Source organism: Anabas testudineus, chromosome 22, assembly GCF_900324465.2.
Source record: "Anabas testudineus chromosome 22, fAnaTes1.2, whole genome shotgun sequence".
In the NCBI taxonomy this organism is placed as follows: Eukaryota; Metazoa; Chordata; class Actinopteri; order Anabantiformes; family Anabantidae; genus Anabas; species Anabas testudineus.
The window spans coordinates 3,883,555-3,905,053 of NC_046630.1; the positions used below are offsets into that span (position 1 = coordinate 3,883,555).

The 21,499-nt window shown below is 37.9% G+C and overlaps 4 protein-coding genes across 4 annotated transcripts; 2 read left to right on the plus strand and 2 right to left on the minus strand.

Annotated features, from left to right (window-relative positions):
• Positions 1-897: 897 nt before the first annotated feature.
• Positions 898-10,088, minus strand: ezra (ezrin a). The gene is made up of 13 exons (XM_026339933.1): positions 9,729-10,088; positions 8,100-8,183; positions 6,175-6,270; positions 5,272-5,546; positions 4,797-4,880; positions 4,205-4,351; positions 3,825-3,921; positions 3,449-3,612; positions 3,197-3,327; positions 2,420-2,580; positions 1,981-2,073; positions 1,548-1,799; positions 898-1,310 (listed from the first exon to the last, which is right to left on the minus strand). Exons 1-13 carry the CDS (start codon positions 9,738-9,740, stop codon positions 1,146-1,148), a joined length of 1,761 nt encoding a protein of 586 aa, XP_026195718.1. The 5' UTR covers positions 9,741-10,088; the 3' UTR covers positions 898-1,145.
• Positions 10,089-10,216: 128 nt separating this feature from the next.
• nenf (neudesin neurotrophic factor) lies at positions 10,217-12,967 on the minus strand. Its single transcript, XM_026339934.1, has 4 exons — positions 12,757-12,967; positions 12,545-12,605; positions 11,838-11,941; positions 10,217-10,955 (listed from the first exon to the last, which is right to left on the minus strand). The coding sequence occupies exons 1-4, from the start codon at positions 12,895-12,897 to the stop codon at positions 10,779-10,781; spliced, it is 483 nt and encodes a 160-aa protein (XP_026195719.1). The 5' UTR covers positions 12,898-12,967; the 3' UTR covers positions 10,217-10,778.
• Positions 12,968-13,837: 870 nt separating this feature from the next.
• Positions 13,838-18,554, plus strand: pacc1 (proton activated chloride channel 1). The gene is made up of 8 exons (XM_026339106.1): positions 13,838-14,065; positions 14,310-14,406; positions 15,085-15,294; positions 16,501-16,655; positions 16,771-16,913; positions 17,359-17,500; positions 17,585-17,692; positions 17,769-18,554. The coding sequence occupies exons 1-8, from the start codon at positions 14,030-14,032 to the stop codon at positions 17,928-17,930; spliced, it is 1,053 nt and encodes a 350-aa protein (XP_026194891.1). The 5' UTR covers positions 13,838-14,029; the 3' UTR covers positions 17,931-18,554.
• A 785-nt stretch (positions 18,555-19,339) lies between these two features.
• Positions 19,340-20,381, plus strand: LOC113147778 (histone H2B 1/2-like). The gene has a single exon (XM_026339003.1). It carries the CDS (start codon positions 19,381-19,383, stop codon positions 19,750-19,752), a length of 372 nt encoding a protein of 123 aa, XP_026194788.1. The 5' UTR covers positions 19,340-19,380; the 3' UTR covers positions 19,753-20,381.
• The last annotated feature ends 1,118 nt before the right edge of the window (positions 20,382-21,499 follow it).

Below are 21,499 nucleotides of genomic sequence, written 5' to 3' on the forward strand. Positions count from 1 at the left end.
TTCTTTGTTCTTTGATGGCATTAATGAGCACAATCTGTACATACATCATACACAGAGTATCATTAGAGAGTCATCACTCCTTTTAATTGCTCCCCTGCCTGAATATAAAGCTGCAGCAGCTGGTTTAAAGGAACAGTCCACCGAGTTTGCACAAGAAATTCAGTTTAGTCATCTACATGGAGCGTTATATGATAAAGGTTGGAGCAAGAGGACGTTAATACTTTAACAGATACTAGAGGTGTGGAAGGGTCTAATGAAATAAGCTGCTGAGTTACATCATGTGTTTTTTGGAGCCCGACCCAACCTGGCACCTACAACCTACGATACCTCGAGTTCTGCAGAGTCCGTTTATGCAAGTTCAATACTAAATGTCTCTCATACTCCTTTAAAAGTAAATCAGATTATCTGCTTATGCTTGTTTAATATTTAGAACTGCAACACCCAAAGCTGAAGGTAATTTAAATCAAACAGAGGTTCACAAACAGATAAAAACACATAGAGGCAGACGTAAAATCATAAAACCAATGAATTCAAACATCATCTGTGATTATTAGTCATGATGTCAGATACAACAACAGGCAAACGAGGCAGTGGAGTTTAAACAAGTCGACCATCAGAAAATGTTTTATTGACAATTCTGATAATCGATTCATCGTTTTACGTCATTTATTGAGGAAGAAAAGTTGTGAGGATTTGTTGTTTGCTTGTGTTTTATACGTTTACAATTTAGATGACTTTGGGTTTTTAACAAACACGTGCTGAACCACAAAACTGCCAAATCGTAATAATGTTTTACATCTTTTATCTGTTTAACATGTTTCTAACATAATTTCTACAGTACACCTCTCAAACCTGCTTTGTTCCTACAGTCTTTGTGAAAAATTATGGACACATGGATCTACAGCGTTATGTTTTAATGGGACAAAACATTGGAGATGTTTGAGAAAACAAAAAACAAAACAGTGCTTTCAAGGTCGAGTTGAATCAATGAAATAAAAACCATGAAGGTCCTAATACACACATCAGCTCCATGCTTTTTCTTGGTTTTTACCATCAGGTTTGGCTGCCACACTTTAAATGACAAGATACTGAACAGGGAGGGAGAAATGAGGTATTTAGTGGAGATCTCCAGGTCTCTGGGGTTTCTACAAGGCCTCAAACTCATCAATCCTCTGCTTGGTGTTGCCCTGACGGATCTGTCGCAGGGTCTTGTACTTGTCGCGGCCGACTCGGACGTTCTCTGCGTGGAGCAGATCGTTCTGGGTCTTCTTGTTCTCATCTCGGGTTCGTTCAAGCTCTGAGCTCAGGGCCTGAGGAGGAAACAGATTTCAGTTGTTTCAGCACAACGATGCACAGACGTCACTCTCTTTGCAGGAGCAAAGAGGCTTTTCTATACTGGCACATTTCAGGCTTTTATCATGAATTAAACATGAGTAATTTATGTTGAATATTATTAAATTATGAGTCATTTTACTGTTCTAAACACTCATAACATTTCTTTATTCTTGGCCATTTTCATCATGTACATTCTGGGACCCTGAACTCACCATCAGCTGCTTCTGCAGGCGTTCGTTCTTCTCGGCCTCGGTGAGACGCTCCTCCTCCAGGCGGTGGTCGTTGATGCCCTGCGTCTGCAGCTCGGCACTGTAGGTGCTGTTGTCTTCGCTGTGCTCGTGGTCGCTCTCGCTGTCTGAAGAGGAGGAGGAGGAGGAGGCAGCTGCAGGAACGGAGTTAGCGGTGGTCATCACATTCTGCAGCTCCTCTTTCGTCTTGATCAGACTCTCCTCCACTTCCTTGGCCTGGGAGCAAGTTCGACAGGGACGAGAGTGGAAGAAATGTTGATGTTGATGTTAAAAACTCTGTTTACAATATTATAGTGTGCAGGTGACGTAAAGAAGCAGCGTCTGATCACATTTGTGACATGTTCAGGATAATCCCCGGGAGTTATGTGCATCCTTTGAGCGTATTTTGGAAACTCACCTTGCTGTGCCATGTCTCAGCCTCTTCCTCCTTGGCTCTCTTGGCCTCCTCCAGCAGTGTGATCTTAGTGCTGTACTCAGCCAGCTCTGCAGACTGAAGGAGGAGACACAAATGATGTCGTAAAAATAAAAAAGAAATCCTATAATAGATTCCTGTTGTTTCTCAGCAAGCTCAGTTATGAAGACATGGCGTCATTTGAAGAATAAATAAACAAAAAATTGGGAGGGAAATCGGAGTTTTAGTGTGAGAAACAGTTTTACAGACTTTTCTCAAAGGGTAGAAGGAATTTAATCCCATGAAAGCAGGAAAATCCCACAAAATGAAAGAAGTGTTTATTCAAATTATACTTAAAGTTAATATGTGTTTATTCTGAATCCAGGAGCTTTATTTGTTTTTCCATCATGGCTTTTTCTCACGTGAAAGATTTTAGTACACTCACCAGCTGCTCCTGGCTCTTTATCTGTTCCTCAGCTTGCCTGGCCAGCTCCTCCTTGGCTATTATGGCCTCGATTCTCTCAGCCTCCAGCCGGGCCGCCTCCTGCTCCGCCTTCCTCCTCTCCTCCTCCAGCCTCATGGCCCGGTCCAGCTGCTCCTGAAGCTCTGCAAGACAAAGTCGGTGAAACACAGAAAAAAAGAAATCTAAGAAAATACTGCTTTTTGCTGCATTTCTGTGATTTTCTACATCCCTAAAATCTCAAGTGCATTAATCAAAGTTTGCAGTTTTTGGTTCATGGACCCTTAAAATGAAGCTTTGAGGGTGTAAAATGTGCAGCAACGCACAAAATTTAAAAGTAAAAAAGATGAAAAATGAAACATAATTTGGAGTAAAATAATATTTTTTTCCTTTAAATCATTTGGGGACCCTGAATTTTTAATGCACTGAGGAAAAAAAAGGAAGAAGGTGTCGGCATTTGAAAAAGATTTAAAATCGACCTTATATTGGATTTAGGAAGCTTTCCAAGACATGAAACTCTTTTGTGATGTCAGCTTAAGTACTTGAATGCAGTTGTAGCTTTTAAACTATTTAAAATGCAAAATCTGAGCAAGCAAAAGATAATTAACACCATCTGTCTCATAAATGGAGCCTTTTCTGTGAAGCAAATAAACAGCAGAGGGCAGTAAAGCCATGTTATGTGATGAAGTCTGGAGTATTTACACAGGAGTTATTGTCAATTATGTCGTCACTCAGCCTTATAGGACTGTAAAGACGAGTCACCTCGTTCTGCTCTCTTGGTCGTCTCTTCAAACTGGCTGAGCTTCATCATCAGCTCCTTCTTTTCTCTCTCCATCTGCTCCTTCTCTTTCTCGATGGCCTCCCTCTTCTTCTTCTCACTCTCCAGCTGATCCCTGCAGAACAGAACAGAACAGAATCCTGATTCTCAGTCTGTCTGAAGCTATTACAATAACAAACGTGACTCTTTCTTTAACTGAGTGGCCTTCTCCTTTAACTCATTAACCCTTCATCTACCTCTCTATCTTCTTCTGCAGCCTCTCCTCTTTAGCCTGAGCCTTCATCTGCTGGACCTCGATGCTGTCCGGCTTGCGGCGGCGCATGTACAGCTCATGGTTTCCCATGCACAGCTGGAGGATGCGCTTGTTGACTCGCAGTCGTGGGGCATAGAAGACGAAGTCCTTGAAAAAAAAAGGAAAGAAGGTGTTTGAATTAAATTTTAAGATGCTGAATATAGTTTTGGCTACATTTTCTGTGTGTGTTATTGATTAAATATGTCAGGTAGTTGCACAAATGGTAAATACTTATGCACACATACAGATTTAACAAATAATTTCATTTTCAATATGTTTTGTACTTTAAAATTCGATTATTAGACTCATTAAATACTTACAGGGGCTTTTTTGTCGATGGGTTTAATCACAAACTTCTTGTCATTGAATGAAATGTTTCTGATTTCACTCCAGGGGAATCCGATCTTTGGGGTCAGCCTAGATGAAGGAGAGAAGAGGTGATCATACGAAGTGAAACAAGAGAATTAGGGCGATGGCCTCTTAAAAACAACAACAACCGTGGGGTTTTATTTAAAAACGTATTGACTGTGAGAGAAGGCATCGGGGTCAGTGACTGAGGTTTGACCGCTCGTGTGATGACCTCTACTGCATTAGAGTGAGGTTAGTAAGAGTTTACAGCTTTGAGAGGAATAAATAACAGAAATTCCTACTCGTTAAAACGTGAATATAAAAAGATTCATTCACAGATTCGCCGACTTACCTGTCATCCTTCCCGTAGATGTTGAGCCCCAGAGCGTCGACTCCCAACCACAGGTCTGTGCCCTTCTTGTTCTTGATCTCAAAGTAGTTGACGCCGTACATCTCCAGGTCCTGAGTGATCTTCAGATACTCAATCATGGCCTCTTCCCTGATTAGATGAAGAAGAACATATACAGAAGTTCTGCTTGAACATATATGATGTTGAAAATTAAGTATTCTTCTAAAATAAAACTTACCAAAATAAATGCATTAGCATGTTAAACAATATCATTGGACCTCGACTTAAAGCAAAAACAGAGTTTTGTGCAACAGTAGCTGGTGTGGACCCGAGCTGCACTAACACTTTGTGTATTTACTTTTTGTTTTGCCTTTGTTATGAAACTGATAATATTTTATCTGTGACCAACTAAAACACAGTGAAGAGCCGTGGTTAAAGTTTGATAACATTAGCTAGAATTAACCACTGCATGCTATTGGCAGACGGAGGCAAAACACAGCTGAATGTTTATTGTTTATGAATGGATTGGTTATTTCTCCTCTGAAAAGTTGCACAGTCTTTTTTTACAATGAAGTAATTCTCAGCCTTCACTTACTTTAGCATCGCTGTGTGCTCCTCGTGCCAAACACTGATTCTCTCCTCCCACTGCTCCTTGGACAGTTTGTGTTGTTCCAGGACTCTGAGGGGACACAGGCATTTTCAGTTTATGTATTTTTTTATTGACATTCTTTCTCAGTAAATGTTCTTCTTCTGCTTTAAAACAATATGCCCGCTGTTAAATGTAAAAAGCAAAAACCTGCTCATAAACCACACGGATACACTGACGATGTGTGATGATGTTTTATTTTCAGGGCTCATAAGAAAAAAAGATTCTTTAACATTAACATGATTTTTTTTTATTTAATAATCTATCATTTCTTTCTATCAACAAGATAAGCTGGAGTCTGGCAGTTTGTGCTAACAGGGTGTTGAGCTGGGTGGCGACCTGCTGCATTCAGTGACCGCTGCAGGGATAAATAAACTACCAGCTCCTGCAGAGCTCATACCTTCTCAGACCAGTTCACGCTCACCTCTTTGGCAGCAGGCGCTCAGAGGACAGATAACCCGATTGGTGCGCTGACTTGTCGAACTCTCCGTACTTTGCCTGGACAGCGTAGGAAGCCAGCAGCACGGCAGACTCTGGAGGACAGTAGATCTCCTCCGACAGAATGTCCTCCTTCACCTGCAGGAAGAAAAGCCGCCGCGTGACGTCCTGGATCAGCTCCTCAGTCACGTCCTCGGGGTAAAACTTGGCCCTCAGTTTGAACTGCAGGGGGGTTTCCTTCCTCACATCCTGAGCCATCACCTGAGCAGAGCAAAGGGATGTTGACAGATTTAACAGGACTGGAGTAGACAGGAGTATATATTTTAATATAATCTAAAATGGAATGAAAGAAACTAAAAGGGGTAATAGTGAGATAATATCGACATAATAACAAGATAATGAGGATTTTTTTTTTATTAATCACAAGGTAAGTGGGGTTAATAGTTTGGCAATAACAACAACAACATTATTATTTCAATAATAACAAATTATATTATTATATCACGCAATTACTAAAGTAATAATCAAGAAAAAGCCTGGTATAAGCAACATAAGTAACATGAGTCCGAATACACATGATGATGTGGAATCCAAATACAAAGAGCTACAGTAGTTTCGTGAAGACTCAGGTGATAGTTTCTTTATAATAAACATGAAACAGAGCTGTAAAAAGCAACTGCTCCTTCCTTTCAGTTTACAATGTTAAGTAAATTAATTCTGTTTTCTTTTACACATGGTCCTGTGGCACATCTCATGTTAATATCACATTAAACCTGTCATTACACACAGTATGGCTATCACCTCCATTTAATACCTGATGATACCTGAAGTCGCTGAGAGGAGGGTAGAGTGGAGAACAGGACAGGACACTGACACATAACAAACTTACCTTCTTTTCAGGGTTCAGCCACGTGATGAATCCTTTAGCATCGACAAACTGCAGCCCAAAGTACCAAGTCTCACGCAGTCCGATGGTCCTGGCAACCTTCAACACACAGAGGAAAACACACTTGAGTACATCTACTTCCTCCACTATATTTCAGAGAAAAACTATTTCTCCATTTACTACATTTATTTGACAGTTTTACACCTGGTGGCACATAAAGTGGTTAAAATTAGATCCACCTTTACCTGCTGTGCTGTTTGTCCCACATTAAATTTCTACAGGTCACAGAGTTCTTCAACATGTCTTCTATTTTTATGTCTCCGTTTGTTTCCAATGTTTGTTTGCAGTTTACAACACAAAACAAGTTCACAAAGTATTTTTCCTTCTAAAAAGGAGACTTATTAGTGTCTAGTGTCTTACACTTACTAGTGTGCTTCATCAAACCTTTTATTGCTATTAAAAGGGAACATGAAAAGTTTTTTGAAGTTGTTCACTCCTTGAATCTGTACATGAATTTAACTCGATATTATAGATTTTTGAAGAAATCTTATTTATGAAGCACATGTAGAACAAACCTGGACTGAAGAAATCAGTTTTCCTAATGAAGTATTTATATTTTCGTACTTTTTAGAGCTTAATAACTTAAGTAGACCTTTTAAAGTCTCTTCTACCAGCTTCCTGTCAAGTACAAAGGTTTGGCTAATTATCCACCACTTAGTGAAGGAAGAAAGGAAGGTGCCATATTATTGGGTGGTGTCATCATTGTTCACCAGAAGTTATTGATTATTCAACTTCTGGGTGGGTACGCTTTATAAATGTGTCACCTTCTTTGATTCTACAGGGAAATGTCTGATCGATTATACATTTTAAATTATTTCTGTCAGGGTTATATAAATATCAGTGATAAATTAAATAATGGACATTAAATAATTTATTATCAGTTAGAAAACAAAACAGGCCACTGATTTCACGTTACATCAGAAATGTGTTACTGGCTGAATTTACTGTACTTTTGGACATAACAGCATTTTCATTTTAAACTATTTTAACTTTAAACTCCTTTAAACTGCATCCGTTACCAGATTTTAAATTGCATGTGTCTGTATGAAATAAACTAACAAATAAAATTATTTAATCTGTGTGGGACACCTCCCTGTACTTTATGTAAAAGAAATCCTAATAAATAACACAAAATATATATCAGAATATGAACATTTGAAGCACCCACCTACAAATACTACAACATAAATAGATTTGATACTTAAGTACCTAAAAAAAAACTTTAAACACTTTTTAAACTTGAAATGCATTTTGCTGACATTTCTATTTGACTAAATATCTCAGACATGTATTCATAATTCTTTTCACTTTCCCAAATAATTGCTGTTATTTAAAGTCTCAGTGTAAATTTTTCAAAATCAGAGAATTTTAACTATTTCTACTATGTGAGTAAGTTGTGGAGCTTTTCATTTGTTGTAATTTGATGATGAATAATATCTGCCGAGCTGTGCAGAGTGTGGTGCTCTATGATATCAAATATATGAAAAAAGACTTCTCATTGCATCTTGATTTATTTTCATAGTTTCATAAAGTTTTAAAATGTGTTTTAAAGCCATTTTACTTTCTTGCATGTAAACTAAGTCACTAAGTCAAATGTGTGTGTCTTATTTTAACTTGCATCACCTTTTATAGCATGATATGAAATCGCACTGTCTGACTTATTCTAATTAGATAATTGAAATGTTAAAGGAAGGTGGAAAAGGATGATTCGCTGGGGCGACCCCTGATGGGAAAAGCCGAAAGAGAAGAAGAAGAATTGAAATGTTAAAGGAAGGTTTGAAGATTTATGACATTTCAGGATCTTTCAACATATGATGAATCTGTGTCTGTCGTCTGCACAAGTGCTTGGCATACTGTCACATACAAACCTGGTCAAAGAGCTGCTTCCCTGTGGTGTTGGGGTGGAAGGAAAACTCCAGCTCCGCGTCCATGGTGGTGACGCGAACGTTGACCTGCAGCAGAAAGAAAAACTTTATTTATTCTTTATTTCATTCTGTTTTCTCTTGTCTTTTTTCACCTGGTATAAGTCTGAATCCAATGTATCCTCAGTCTTTCACACCATCCACAACTGTGCCTCTTAATTTGGACAAACTGACGTTTTGTGATTACATTATGATAAACTTATTTCATGATAAGAATAACATAAATAATAGTATCAGTTATGTGAAAGATGCCTTTAATGTGGAGCTGTGAAGTGGATTGTTCATAAACCATAATTGCTCACTATCTCATTAGACTTTGGACTACCCTTGCTAGGTGCTACAAGGTTGCATACTCAGATTAAAATATCAAAATACTCACTGCTTGCCAAGTTGCCTTTAGACTTTATCACCATTAGTTAGATCAGACTCTTTTATGAGAAGCACTTAAGCTAAACTGGCACATTCACCTGACTTTCAAGTGCGAGACAAAGGAGACAAAAATGATTGTTCTCAATTTTACTTAATATAAATAATTAAATAAGTATGTGAAACACACAACGGATGCATGATCTCAGCCTGCAGGTCAGTTACACAATAATTTTATTAAGTTACACTGGAGCACGCCCCAGGTGTCATAAAGATAAACCTACTGAAACTTGAGCCACGAAAACTGGAACATCAATTTATGGCACTTTTCCATGATCACATGCATAAAATAACTTCTCTGACATCCTCCTGAGGCATTCCTCACTGCTAGCTGCCACAGCCTGACCTCTCCTCAAATCATTGACTGTGGATCTTGTTACCATTGTGGAAGCAGTAATCCATTACAATCATCAGTATGTTGCCTCATTGAACCTTGGAGGGTTTTCCTTACCTGGATTTGTACCTAGAAAAGTCACTTTTCGGTTTAACCGTTCACATTTATGCCTAAATTCAACTTTAAATCATCTTTTTTTTGCATATTTGTGAGCAACAAAAGCAACACTGATCTTAAGAGAGGCTTTCTCTCTCTTTCTCAATAGGATTTCAGTCTTAATGCACAGGATGGTCTGTTATCAGCTCCTCTACAGGCTGGGGCTGAATAATAGCAACCATAAACAAGAGCATTTGAGACGTGCAGCAGGTAAATTCACGGGTTTAGCTCTTGGATGCAAAGTTGCAGAATAGAGCAGACATGAGCTGTTGGGGAAAATCTCTTTTGACATTTACTGTACAAATCACTCCATAAGCCAATTATCATGATTATTATCAGTAGTATACAAGTACAAACACCACAAAGAAGCATTCTAGCAACTTTTTTCCAAACAGGAATGTGTGCAGCATGGGTCAAACTCTACATTTGGTTAATGAATACATGTTCAGAAGGATCGGCGCCTCTAGGAAAACATAATGTTCAACAAGACCATAAACTATTAAAAAGTTAAACTACGCTCACGATTGAGCCTTGAATTTGTTTTCTGTAAAACAAAGTCAGCACTGACATTAAAACAAAACCTTGCTGAGCTTAGACCAGGAGGAAAGTTTCTAGTGTCACATTCAATGATCAATAAAAATGAAAAATGACAATCTCACCGTTTTGGGCATCTTGGCTCTGGTTGGTGGGCGAGCTCCAGCAGAACAAAGTGTTTCCCAGGCTGAGCGAGGCTGCAGTGGTCGACTCCCAGCAGGACCTCCACCTGATAAAGAGCACCACTCCGCTCTCGCTGGCAGACTCAAGGGCAGGCCTTGTGTCCTTTGAACTTCGTTGTAGATCACTCACACTGACGTGGGAGGTTCGACTTGGTCGCTATCACAGAAACGGACAGATTTACCTCGAGCGCGGCCACCCCGCAGAGTAAAATCGCACAGCTCCACCCAAAGACAATCACCTGTCTCAGCACCTAAACGACTGCGACTTTTGATCGGAGCAACCGAGGCTATATAGGCCCGGATGTGCTATTTCTGTAGCCTGTTTGGAGGTGACATAAGTGAGTCATAAAGAGATTGTTTCCAGATATCATCCCAGTGGCTGATAATTGTTTTTTAAATGGTAGAACTCAAGCGCAACAAACTCTAAAAAGTTTGACATTTACAGACTTTAATGGCAGAAAAACCCCGTTAAAAACAAAAAGAAGAAGATCATGTAAACATTCACAGAGCTGCAGTTTGTCATCGCATAAATATTCTACTGGGCGCTGCAGTTAGTGACAACTAAAACCAACCAACCAACAATTAAGCATTTAGTGGACTGACTGAGAAATAATCATTAGAAATCATTGAAGTAGGAACAACGTGAAATATTTGTGTCTAATGCTTCTGAAATGTGAGGATTTTCTGTCTTATTTCACTGATTTTGTAGACATTTGATTTGCATTCCCTTGTAGTTGCCAATTGTGTTTTTACTCAATTTGTTTCTTTTAATTACATTTTTTTAAACTTAGTATCTATATTCACTTGTTTTGTGTCACTTTGATCAATTCATCTCTTTTTGGTCATTTTGTTTCTCCTTTTTCCTTGTTTTGTGTCATTTTTCTGGTCTTTTTTGGTTGTTTGCATCTCCTTGTACTCATCACTGGAACGTAAAGTCTCTTTGCATTTGTTTGAACAACAAATGTTCACAGTCTCCTTAGGCAGATTCTCAGGTTAAAACTCATCTTTGATCTGAAAATGAGGCTGGTCCTCGGGTTTGAAGTCTTCGTTGGGACTTCCGTCTTCGTTGAGGATTCGTGATGCGGTATAACCCACGATGGGATACTTTGTTTTGTACGTGCCTTCGAAAATACTATCCAGAGACTTCAGCTGCTCCTCTGTGAGGCCCGTCTGTGGATACAAAGGTGGAAAACAAGAACTTTTATAGTATTGGTTTATCTTTTTTTCCGGTAAAGGAGTTTTGTGAGAAGCTTCTCCGTACATCATGAAGACATTTAGGGCAAATATGTTATATTAAGCTTAAGTGAGAACTAGTATATAGTTTTAAATAAGTAAGTAAAACGTTTTTCTACAAAAGATAATTTTTGTAGCCAAATATGAAAAATACAAGAATCACATTTACATGCTGCTCTTTACTAAAGTCCTCTAACACTTATTATTATTTTTGAATTGTTAGCAAAAAATTAAAATGCTAATGTGCTGATACACCCAGAGTTTTGCAAATATATTAGTCATTCTGTGTCACTGTTCACTCATTTTGTGTTTTTTAAGTAGTTTTGTACCTCCATACAGTGGCACTTTTTGTTTCAGAGTTCTTTTTTAAAGTAAATAAATTATGTGCTTTTGCCTCTTTTTGCTTCTTTTAATACTGAGTGGCCCACTTTTTCTTTCAAAGACTTGACGGTGATATCGACATCACTTTCCTTGTTGGTTAAATATGAAGCTACAGGCATGACATGTTGAGCTTATCTTAGCATAAAGACGTGAAACAAGACGAAACAGCTGCGCTGACTCTGTCCAAAGGTTAAACATTCTGCCAACCAGCACCTCTAAAGTTCACTAATTAACACGTAGTTTCTCATTTTGTTTCTCATTTGACAAATATAGTGTAAAAAAAGCAAACTTAGTTAGTTTTGCAACCAACTCTCTGGTGCCAAATATTTGTGCTGCCCACCGCTCGATGTCGACAACAATGAACTGATCAACACAGCTGGTTGGATGAGGGGGAGTCAGGAGTTAAATTAAGCTTCTGGTCGTTCGCACTGAACTCACAGTATCTGATGTCAGGTCTGCTGGGTCCAGAGACATCTTGGCCACAGCTCGAGTCGAGTCTTTACCAACCAGAGCGTTGTACGGTGCATCTTTCCCATAAAACTCTACAAAGATTGAAAGAAAACAGCGGAGTAAAAGAAAAGTTATAAATTAAATACCAAACTCTAATACATCTACACTGAGGAGAGAATGGAAAGTTTCTACATCATGAATAAAATCATGTCCTATGCCAGCACTACTGTGACTTCCTGAATCTGCATATTACTTGCTAGCTTTATGTAAAAGTACTACTATAAAAATACCAAAAAAATACTTCAATAATACTCAAATGCAAGCAAAAAAAGCAGGATGATGCTTTAAGATGGACTGAGGTGAAATAGTAAAACCTCTAGTTGCTCTTAAATAATGTATAATAATTCATAATTAATTTATAAACTTTGTAGTATTAAACTAAATCTGCACTATTAATATTATTAAATGTTAGTGAAACTTGGAATGTCTTGAGTACTTAGGCAAATGTACTTTCCAATACTGTAAAAAAACAAAAGGTGAGCGTATGCAGATAGATCTAATCAGGGTTTGGATTTAAGGGAAAGGAAAACTGTCACAGATTAATTTAAATGAACTGAGAGCAGAAAGGTTTCCTGGAGGCAGATTTCATCTCGATATTGTCCCTGTGATGAGCTTAGTATTGTATATTTAATTACCTTTTCCTCTGGTGACATCAAACACAACTCCTTTCACTGCCATGTAAATAGGCTGCCCCTCCTGAACCAGGAAGAGGAAACACAATGGGAAACAGAGATAACATGATTAATGTGCAGAAACACCACAGCAGAGATCAGAGAGTGAAGTGAAGTCAATGGAAGTGAAGTCAAGGGAAGTGAAGTGAAGTGAAGGGAAGTGAAGTGCAGTTTACCTCGGAGCCGTCGTATTTCTCCAGCTCCTCCTCAGTGAACAGTCGCACAGGTTTAGTAGCTGGTTTATACTTTAACTTAACGTCGTCCGATAAAACCGTAGAAAAGACAATAAACAGGACCCAAATGTGAACTGTTGCCATCGTCAGAATAATGTTTGTGCGACTTCTGAGCGGAAACTCTTTCCATTCACTTCCCTGTGACTCCACGACTCACCAGTGCTGCGTTTAAAGCCGTTGGAAATGTTAAACACAACTGCTCCCTGGTGCAAGAAGAACAATTTGAAGTTCACCAACATGTGGTGTCACCATAATGAGATCATAGCTATGTGAATTTCTTGTTTCTGGCTAGTAGAGGAAGACATTTTTATCTGATTAAAAAAATGCAATAAAATCTTTAAAGACAATAAAACCAATTTTATCTCTTTAATGCGTACAGTTGATTTATAAAGCATGGTTTGTCAAACAGTTGACATATTCAAACTAACAAAACTAATAAAACACATGAATTATCTAAAAATGCAAATATTTCACTAAAAGGTTTGGGTTTGTTTACAGTACAGGGATCATGCTAATAAATGTATTTGTATATTAGCACTTTCATATCAGGGTATATATTTATTTGTTTGCAGTGTTTTCTAAGTGTAATGCAAAGTGCATGAATGAAAAGTTATTTAAATAGAATAAACTCTCATTCCACTCTGTTATTTTCAACTTTCCAATTAATATTTAATTTTGGCTGTTACTATTGTGTTAATGTTTTATTATTTTAGTTAAACAAAACAAAACGTGGAAATAAAACCTGGAAAATTAAACACCGTTTTCTTAAATAATACTTTTATATAAATTTTGTTTTCTCAAGCAGTTGAAATACTCTCAAAGTACACAAATTGAAATTATATTGTTTTAATGTTATTGAGTCAATTCCAAATTCTGAGTTTCACATGGGGACTTGAAGGCAGCATAAGATCACAACCCCAAGGACGAAGGGAGGGAGGAAACAAGGAAACCACGTGAAGGACGCGGCGGTTGCTATTGAATCCGGGCCTGGAGGTGTCTTATTATCATGGGATGGGCTCTTTATCGCTGCGGCCACAAAACCCCAGAGGGTGACTGCTGTGCCTCCATGCAGAGCGGAAAAACTAGGACCTGAGCGGCTTGTTGTGGATTATAATCCGGGAAAAAATGCAGCTGTTATTTATTAGAAATAGTTTTAACAAATAGACTTCTTCTTCTTCTTAAAGATTATTTTTGACCCTTAAAGACGCGCAGAGGAATGAGCAGCAAAGAAAACTTCCGGTCATATCAAGAGGTAGGACAGTGTTCAACTTCATCCAGTGTGAACAGACTGTTATTGTTGGTGTTTGTCTCAATAATCTGAAGGTTTCACTTGGTTTCCTAACACAAACTGCCCCCTTCGCTTGGTATCATGTGACCGAGTGGACAGAGGGCTGCAGGAAAAAGCAGCTCTGCAGTAGGAAATCCGCCTCGTTGAGAGGTTGTAGTTGCACCATGTGTTCACCAAAGTGTCTGATTCCGTTTTCCTACCGTCACAGTTCAACGATGATGATGATGATGATGAAGGAAACTCTCCAGACTTTGACGATGTCGCTGCAGAAGAGTGCGAGGAACCCAGCGGGAGCATCTCACAAGGTCCGCTGCAGAATCCAGACTTACCAGTCTAAATTCTCTTTCAGAGTCTTCTGTCCATTAGAACAGAGACTTATTTATGTTTTCATTTTTGCATGACATGCATATTTCATATAGTCCAGTTCATATTGTACAGTGTGTGTATGTGACAGGACTCTAATCCAACAGAGTTCAGTTTGTGTTTAGGTGGCTGCAGCTGTAATCAGTAATCTGATCGCAGCAGAATCAGCAAGATGGAACTCAGGCTGGTTGAAAAACACGAAGTCAGGACCCAGGAGACAAGTAAAGCTTATAGACGAGATAGTGAATCATCCTGAAAAGGCAGAGTCTGTGGGCAAAACAGGGAAGAACCGAGTCAGACAGAGAACGTGGACCAATGAAAACTAAAAGAACCTCTGTGAACGGTCAACGACCTCTGTGTACAGAGTCCCTATAAATACTATTCACCCCCTTTTCACATTTTGCGAGATTGGATCATAGATCTTACAGATACAGGTTTATGTGACCTCCATTTGACTCATGATGATGAATTACATTAGAGATCAGTCTTAGCTTTGAATCCTATTTACATCTTACCTGATATATTTAATATAAACACCCTGTATGAATTCAATCCTTTAGCCTCTTTCAGGTGAGTGCGTCAGTGATGTGATTAACGTTTCGCCTCTTCTTCTGCTGCAGAGGATGACATCAGGGACAGCAGTCCATCGATGAGATTCAGTAAAACCTGCCTGAAGAGCTTCTTCACGGTGGTGCTCATCTTCATCTACCTGCTGCTGACTGCGGTGGCGGTGTTCCTCGCCTACCAGACCATCTCTGACTTCTTGGACAAACTCAACCACCCTGTTATGTCTGTCACCTACAAAGAGGTCGACTCATTTTCACCCCCAGGTCTGTAAAAGCTTATAAGCAACAATAGAAGAAGTCCTCTGAAGTATAGTATAGTAAATAATCTGCATTCAGAGTTTAACTGGTGTAAAAGTAAAATTTGAAAAACAGCGGAGAAGTATAAACTACTACAAAAAGAAAAATACATGTATGAGTACCCTGTAAGCAGTGTACACTTAATGCATCAATAAGGAGTCATTCTGAATGATTACTGTTACTTATGGTGCTTTAGATTTACTCTGCTTATAAAACATTGGTGCTTTGGCTTAAGTAATATTTTAAATTCAGGAATACATATAGTACTACTAATACTAATATAGTAGTATATTACAAGAATTCTTCTTGTAATATAGTAGTATTTACTACACCACTTCAGTTAAAGATATGAGTACTATTTAGTATCCACAGCAGCCAAGTCTGATTTAAATTGATGATTTATAATTAACATGTAAGATTTGTTTTCACATGTGAGTTAATATAACTATAGAGCTCGTCTTCAATTATTTTCCACTTCAAAACATGTCAAAGCATGTCAAACCACTGATATTAACCTAAACTGTTATTTATTTATTTATTTTGGATTATTGGCCTGAGAGTTCTTCAATAAAAAAAATCAGAGATGTAGACGTCTGAAACCTCCAACTATAATTAAATAAACCCAAACATAAGCTGAAATGTTCTTAACTTAAAATAAATTTTAATAATCAGATTACTGTTGTTTTGCATACACTGAACTGCAAATAAGCAGATATGCAGTCAGCTGAATATCTCCAATGTTGCCAGCAGAGGGTGTATTACACCTTTTGATTATTGTTCATTTCCTTGAAGAAAATGCAAACAAGCCTTCAATTTTAACTTTTTGTTGTTTCAAACCTTATAATAAAGTTTGTATAATAGCTATTGCTCTTCATTGTTACAAACTACAACATTTTAAAATAATTTTTTACATAGAGAAACTTTTAACCATTGAATGTGCCTACACAGCATAGGATGAAGTGCTTGGGAGGTCCTGATTTTGCACATTGACTACAAAGACTCTACTAAAATGTCTAAAAATATGTTCAAAATTATTTCCAATAGATGCAAATTGACTACAAAATGACCACAAATGTATTCCCACTGAGCACAAAATACTAAAAACATCTACAAAGAGGCTCAAAATGAATGCAAATGTATCTATCTTTGACTTTTATTTGTTTGTTTAAGCAGGTATTGCTCTGTACCCTGGTAAAGCTCAGCTTCTGAGCTGCAAACATCACTATCATGACTACATCCCACCTTTAGTGGACCCAGGCAAGCCTCAGGAAGGAGACTGTGAGATCGATGAAGTGACCTACTTTGGGCCGTTTACCAATAAAACAGAGGTCAGATATAAACATGTTTATTTGGTGGTTTCACAGAAACGAATTAGTATAATTTTTTAATGGACTGTATTGTTTGAAATACAGATTATGCTGACTCTCAAACTTTCTGTCATAGAAAAGAGCGCTGGTGGTCCGTGGCCCATCTGATGTTAGAAGCAAAGAGTTGATCTTCATGCAGTTCAATCAGAATGAAACAGAAGAGGACTTCAGTGCTATTACTTACATGCTTTTTGCCAAGTTCAGTGACTATACTGACAGGTAATTGCTACTACATGATCCTGTGATTTGTAAAATAAAAGAAAAAAGCTATTGACTTAGACTGATATTAGCCAGGTTTGTAGTTAGAGGTGCCGTATATCTTTCATGATAACCTAGAAATCTAAACAAGTCACTTTACTACATTAGGTTTCATTAATTCAGACGTCGTCTCTCTTCTCCTTGTTTTCCTATCTCCTCCTGTACTGTAACACTGCAGGTACACAAACACAGTCAGAAAAGAGAGAGAGAGATGGAGATATCAGATTAGATGTATACACAGATTTCCAATAACTAGGTTTCTAAAGTGCATGTAAACTCTGTTCCCTGATTACTTGAGAAAGTTGCTCTTTGGCTAAGAAGAATAGAAAATGACCTTCATTTTGTTTGCACTATACAGTATTCTTTCAGACTTGCTCTAAGTGTTTCCTGTTTTGTGACACTGTAGTTGGAATAAATCACAGTTTATGAGGGATTGTGAGAGCAATTACTCCACGTGGACTTTCTCTGGAGGATTCAGAACCTGGGTCAAGATGTCTTTAGTGAGGACATCTGGGAAAAGCAATGAAGCTGTCGAGTTTCGCCAAGAGGTATTTATATCCAACCTTTGTACACATAATTTCATACATGATGAAATTTGATTTTAACAACATAATTAATGTTGAATCTTCCAGTCAGCTGTGGTGAAATTCAATGACAAAAGGCCTGAATCTGAGAAAAGCAACGAGCTGTTCTTTGCTGTCTTTGAATGGCGAGATCCTTTTATTCAGGAAATCAGACTGGTAAGTTCCCCCAGATGTTTTGTCCTCATTAGATGTGACCTGTGAACATCAGATTGTAACGCATGTTTTCTTACAGATTGTGACTGCTAATCCCTGGAACTCTGTAGCCATCCTCTGCGGCGTCTTCATGGCTCTTTTCAAAGCTGCTAATTTTGCCAAACTCACTGTTAAGTGGATTATAAAGATGCGCAAGAGGCATTTGAGGAATAAAGCAAGAAAACTGAAACAAATCACATGAGACACAGTAGAAATGTGTGTACAACCTAATCTGAGCTAAAAGATCCAGATTATTTTTGGAGTGGATTCAAATAATCCAAACTGAACTTTTAAACGATTGTATGACTTTTACCTATTTGTTTTATAAATGGTATTGCCTCAGTTAATATAAAGATAAATTGTTCCCTAAAATGGCCAACTTAACAGAAACTCAAAGACTTTTTAATCGTTGCATTTTGAAAGTTTTGTACGCACATAAGGCTGAAAGTTTGTGAGTTTAAGTTCAACGAAAGTTTGCTGGATTTTGTTTTGAGTCTTGTGTCAATATATTTTTAAAGGGAATATTGTAGCTGTTTATTCGTGTGTCTCACTTATTTCAAAGCATTGCTGAACAAGATCTTGTTTAAGTCAAAAAACATTATCATCTAAACTAAACAGAGTGGGATTAGAAACTACTTTTCTTTCATCATAGTGATCTGCTGTTTATTTTTCTCTGTGTCCAAATACTGCTGTTTTTATTAGATTTGAGTGTATTTTATTATAAAAAATCTATTGCTGTTGTTAAAATTTACTTGAATGCATGCATTTATTTTATTTTTGTCCCAAATGTGATCTCATCAGCCCTCTTTTCAGAGATTTTGGAAAATAAAAGTATATTTTTTACGCCTGAATTTCATCATTTGTGGTGAAGAACCATCACGGTCTGATTGTGGAATTTACTCACAGTGAAGCTGCCACATGTGACAAAGTGTAGGTAGACAAATAATGTTGTACTCACAAGTACATTTAATCAAATCCCATACCTTGTGCTTTAATCGAGTAATTCTAGTAACCTTTTCTTTTCTAAACGTTGTCATTAGTACTTATTTTAGTATAAACACACAAATGAATTAAATATCTATGTGCAGTAATTTAACATTTTGGTCCTTTTACCATTTACCATTTACTCCTTCATTCTTGTTTTTGACAAATCTTTATTGTTATTTACAGAAAGATACTGACAAAGTTACAACAGTATTTACATATTATACACATAAAGGAAACGATTTGATATACTTACATATACACACAACACACTTGCATATAGCCAAATATATAATCTACATAAATAACATGTATATATTACACATACAGACATATGTCCAAATGACATTTCTGCAGAAATCTAAACTGTCCAGGCCTTGTTCAGTTTAATGCATGCACAGACTCAAGAGATAATAACTTATTTCCTTATTGAGCCTTAATTTAATTTATTAAATCATCTGAATCTTGTTTTACTGATTAATTATTCTGCATTTTATCATAGTTTATATTGTCATGCAGCTTCAAAAATGGCGCATGCTCAGTCGCGTTTAAAATCTCAGCCAATCATGTGCGAGCAGCAGCGCAGTTAAATTTGCATGAAGCACATATAAATACACCATCCCCTGCCGGAAACATCCACCCGCTGTGGAACAACCAGAAATCCGAACATGCCCGATCCAGTGAAGGCCCCGAAGAAAGGCTCCAAGAAAGCCGTGTCGAAGAGCGTCACCAAGAGCGGCAAGAAGAAGAAGAGGACCCGGAAGGAGAGCTACGCCATTTACGTGTACAAGGTCCTGAAGCAGGTCCACCCCGACACCGGCATCTCCTCCAAGGCCATGCAGATCATGAACTCCTTTGTTGGAGACATCTTCGAGCGCATCGCCGGGGAGGCCTCCCGCCTGGCGCACTACAACAAGCGCTCCACCATCACCTCCAGGGAGATCCAGACCGCGGTCCGCCTCCTGCTGCCCGGTGAGCTGGCCAAACACGCCGTGTCCGAGGGAACCAAGGCCGTGACCAAGTACACCAGCTCCAAGTAAACTGGTCCAGCGCCTGAAGTCAAACCCAAAGGCTCTTTTAAGAGCCACCCACTTCCTGAGGAGGGCACATGTTTCCCTGCTGCTTTATTATTGTTCTGCGGTTAATGGAGGTTTTTGTTTTCATACAACAGGAAATGTGGTTTGTCACGTCCAGTGAGAACTGACAGTAGATTTCTTTTCTTCTGCACTGTAGAAATACAAGTGTGAACATTTATCGACTGTACTTTACTGCTGTAAACTCCAACAGTTAAATTAAACAAGATTAAACTGTTCCTGAGATGATTTCCATGAAATGTAAAGTTTGTTTCAGCCACTGACAAATAACTAAATCAATGTTAAGGTTTGATTGTGATGTGCCTTATTAAATTATCTGTAATGTTAGATACATATAATTAAATATAGAACTCTAAAGATGAGAATTTGTTTTATTTAAACATTTACAGGGTTTTTGATAAGATAACTGTTTTATTTGTTCATTATATACCTCAGTGATAAATGCACATATATGTTGGGAAGGTTGTGATAGTAGACAGAACATTTGAACTCTAATAGTCTTAGATTTTTATAAATTTAATTCATTTTTATTTTTATAGCACCAAATGACAACAGAAGTCATCTCTACCCACTATACAGTGTTTAAGGTTTAAGACTGTTCAGAATATAATTGTAAAAAAAATATACAGAAAACCCAACAATCCAATCTGAGCAAGCTTTAGGCAACAATGGAGAGGAAAAACTTTTTTTGGAGGAAGAAACCCCCAGCAGAACCCGGCTCAGGGTGGGCGGCCATCTGCCTCAGCGGCTTGGGGCGAGTGGAAAGAGGACAACAGCAAGTGTGATCTGATAAACACTGCACTGTTAAATATCTACTCTGTCCAGAATTAGTGATTAATAAAATACACAAACACAAACGTAAACAGTACCATGACAACTTGTTCAGAAGTGTGTACTGAACATGTTTCTACATGAACACTGGGTTAGTCTTAGTCTTTAATGTTTAATTATGGGTTCTGTATTAGCAGTGTCTCTAATAATGCAACTTTTGTAAAAGTTTTAATGTTTAAATTTAACTATACAAATAAGTACATGAATATAACAAGAAATGAGATTTGGCCTCATGTGAAACAGCTGAAAGGGATTTTCATTAGGCCGCATGTTCTTTGTCATATTAATAGAGTCTTAGGATGTTCCATGTTTTTTTTATATAAAGCTCTCATGTCCTTTCTTTTCTTTACTGCAGCTGTTCTAAGCTGATTTTAATCCTACATGTTCTAAAAAAGCTGTTTTAAGTAAATCATACCTCTAATAAAGTCATTTATCAAGTAGCAGAGTCACAGTGTTGTGTCATTAGTTGCACATAGAGCCACTGTTTTCATTGGACTTCATGAATGTGTTGATGAACTGACTGCAGAAATTATTAAATGTTATACACACCATGTTTCCTCTGCTGCAGAAAAGTCTCACAGTTTATTTATATTACAAGTTTTCATCTGTCCTGATGTCGTGCGTGGCTGAACTGCGCCACAAGCCTCGGCCATCACCAGTGTGTTTGCTGCGACTAGAAAACCTTCAATTTATGACAAAATGACAATCGATAGAAGTCTGGTTTTACTTTGGGCGCATGAACAAACATGTGAACTAGTGTTGAAAGTGATTTAGTTGGAGTTGTGTTGGATTTCAAATCATTTTTAGACAGAAATGAGTGAGAAAAGCCGCTGATCAGTGCTGGAATCGACGGTGATTTTGT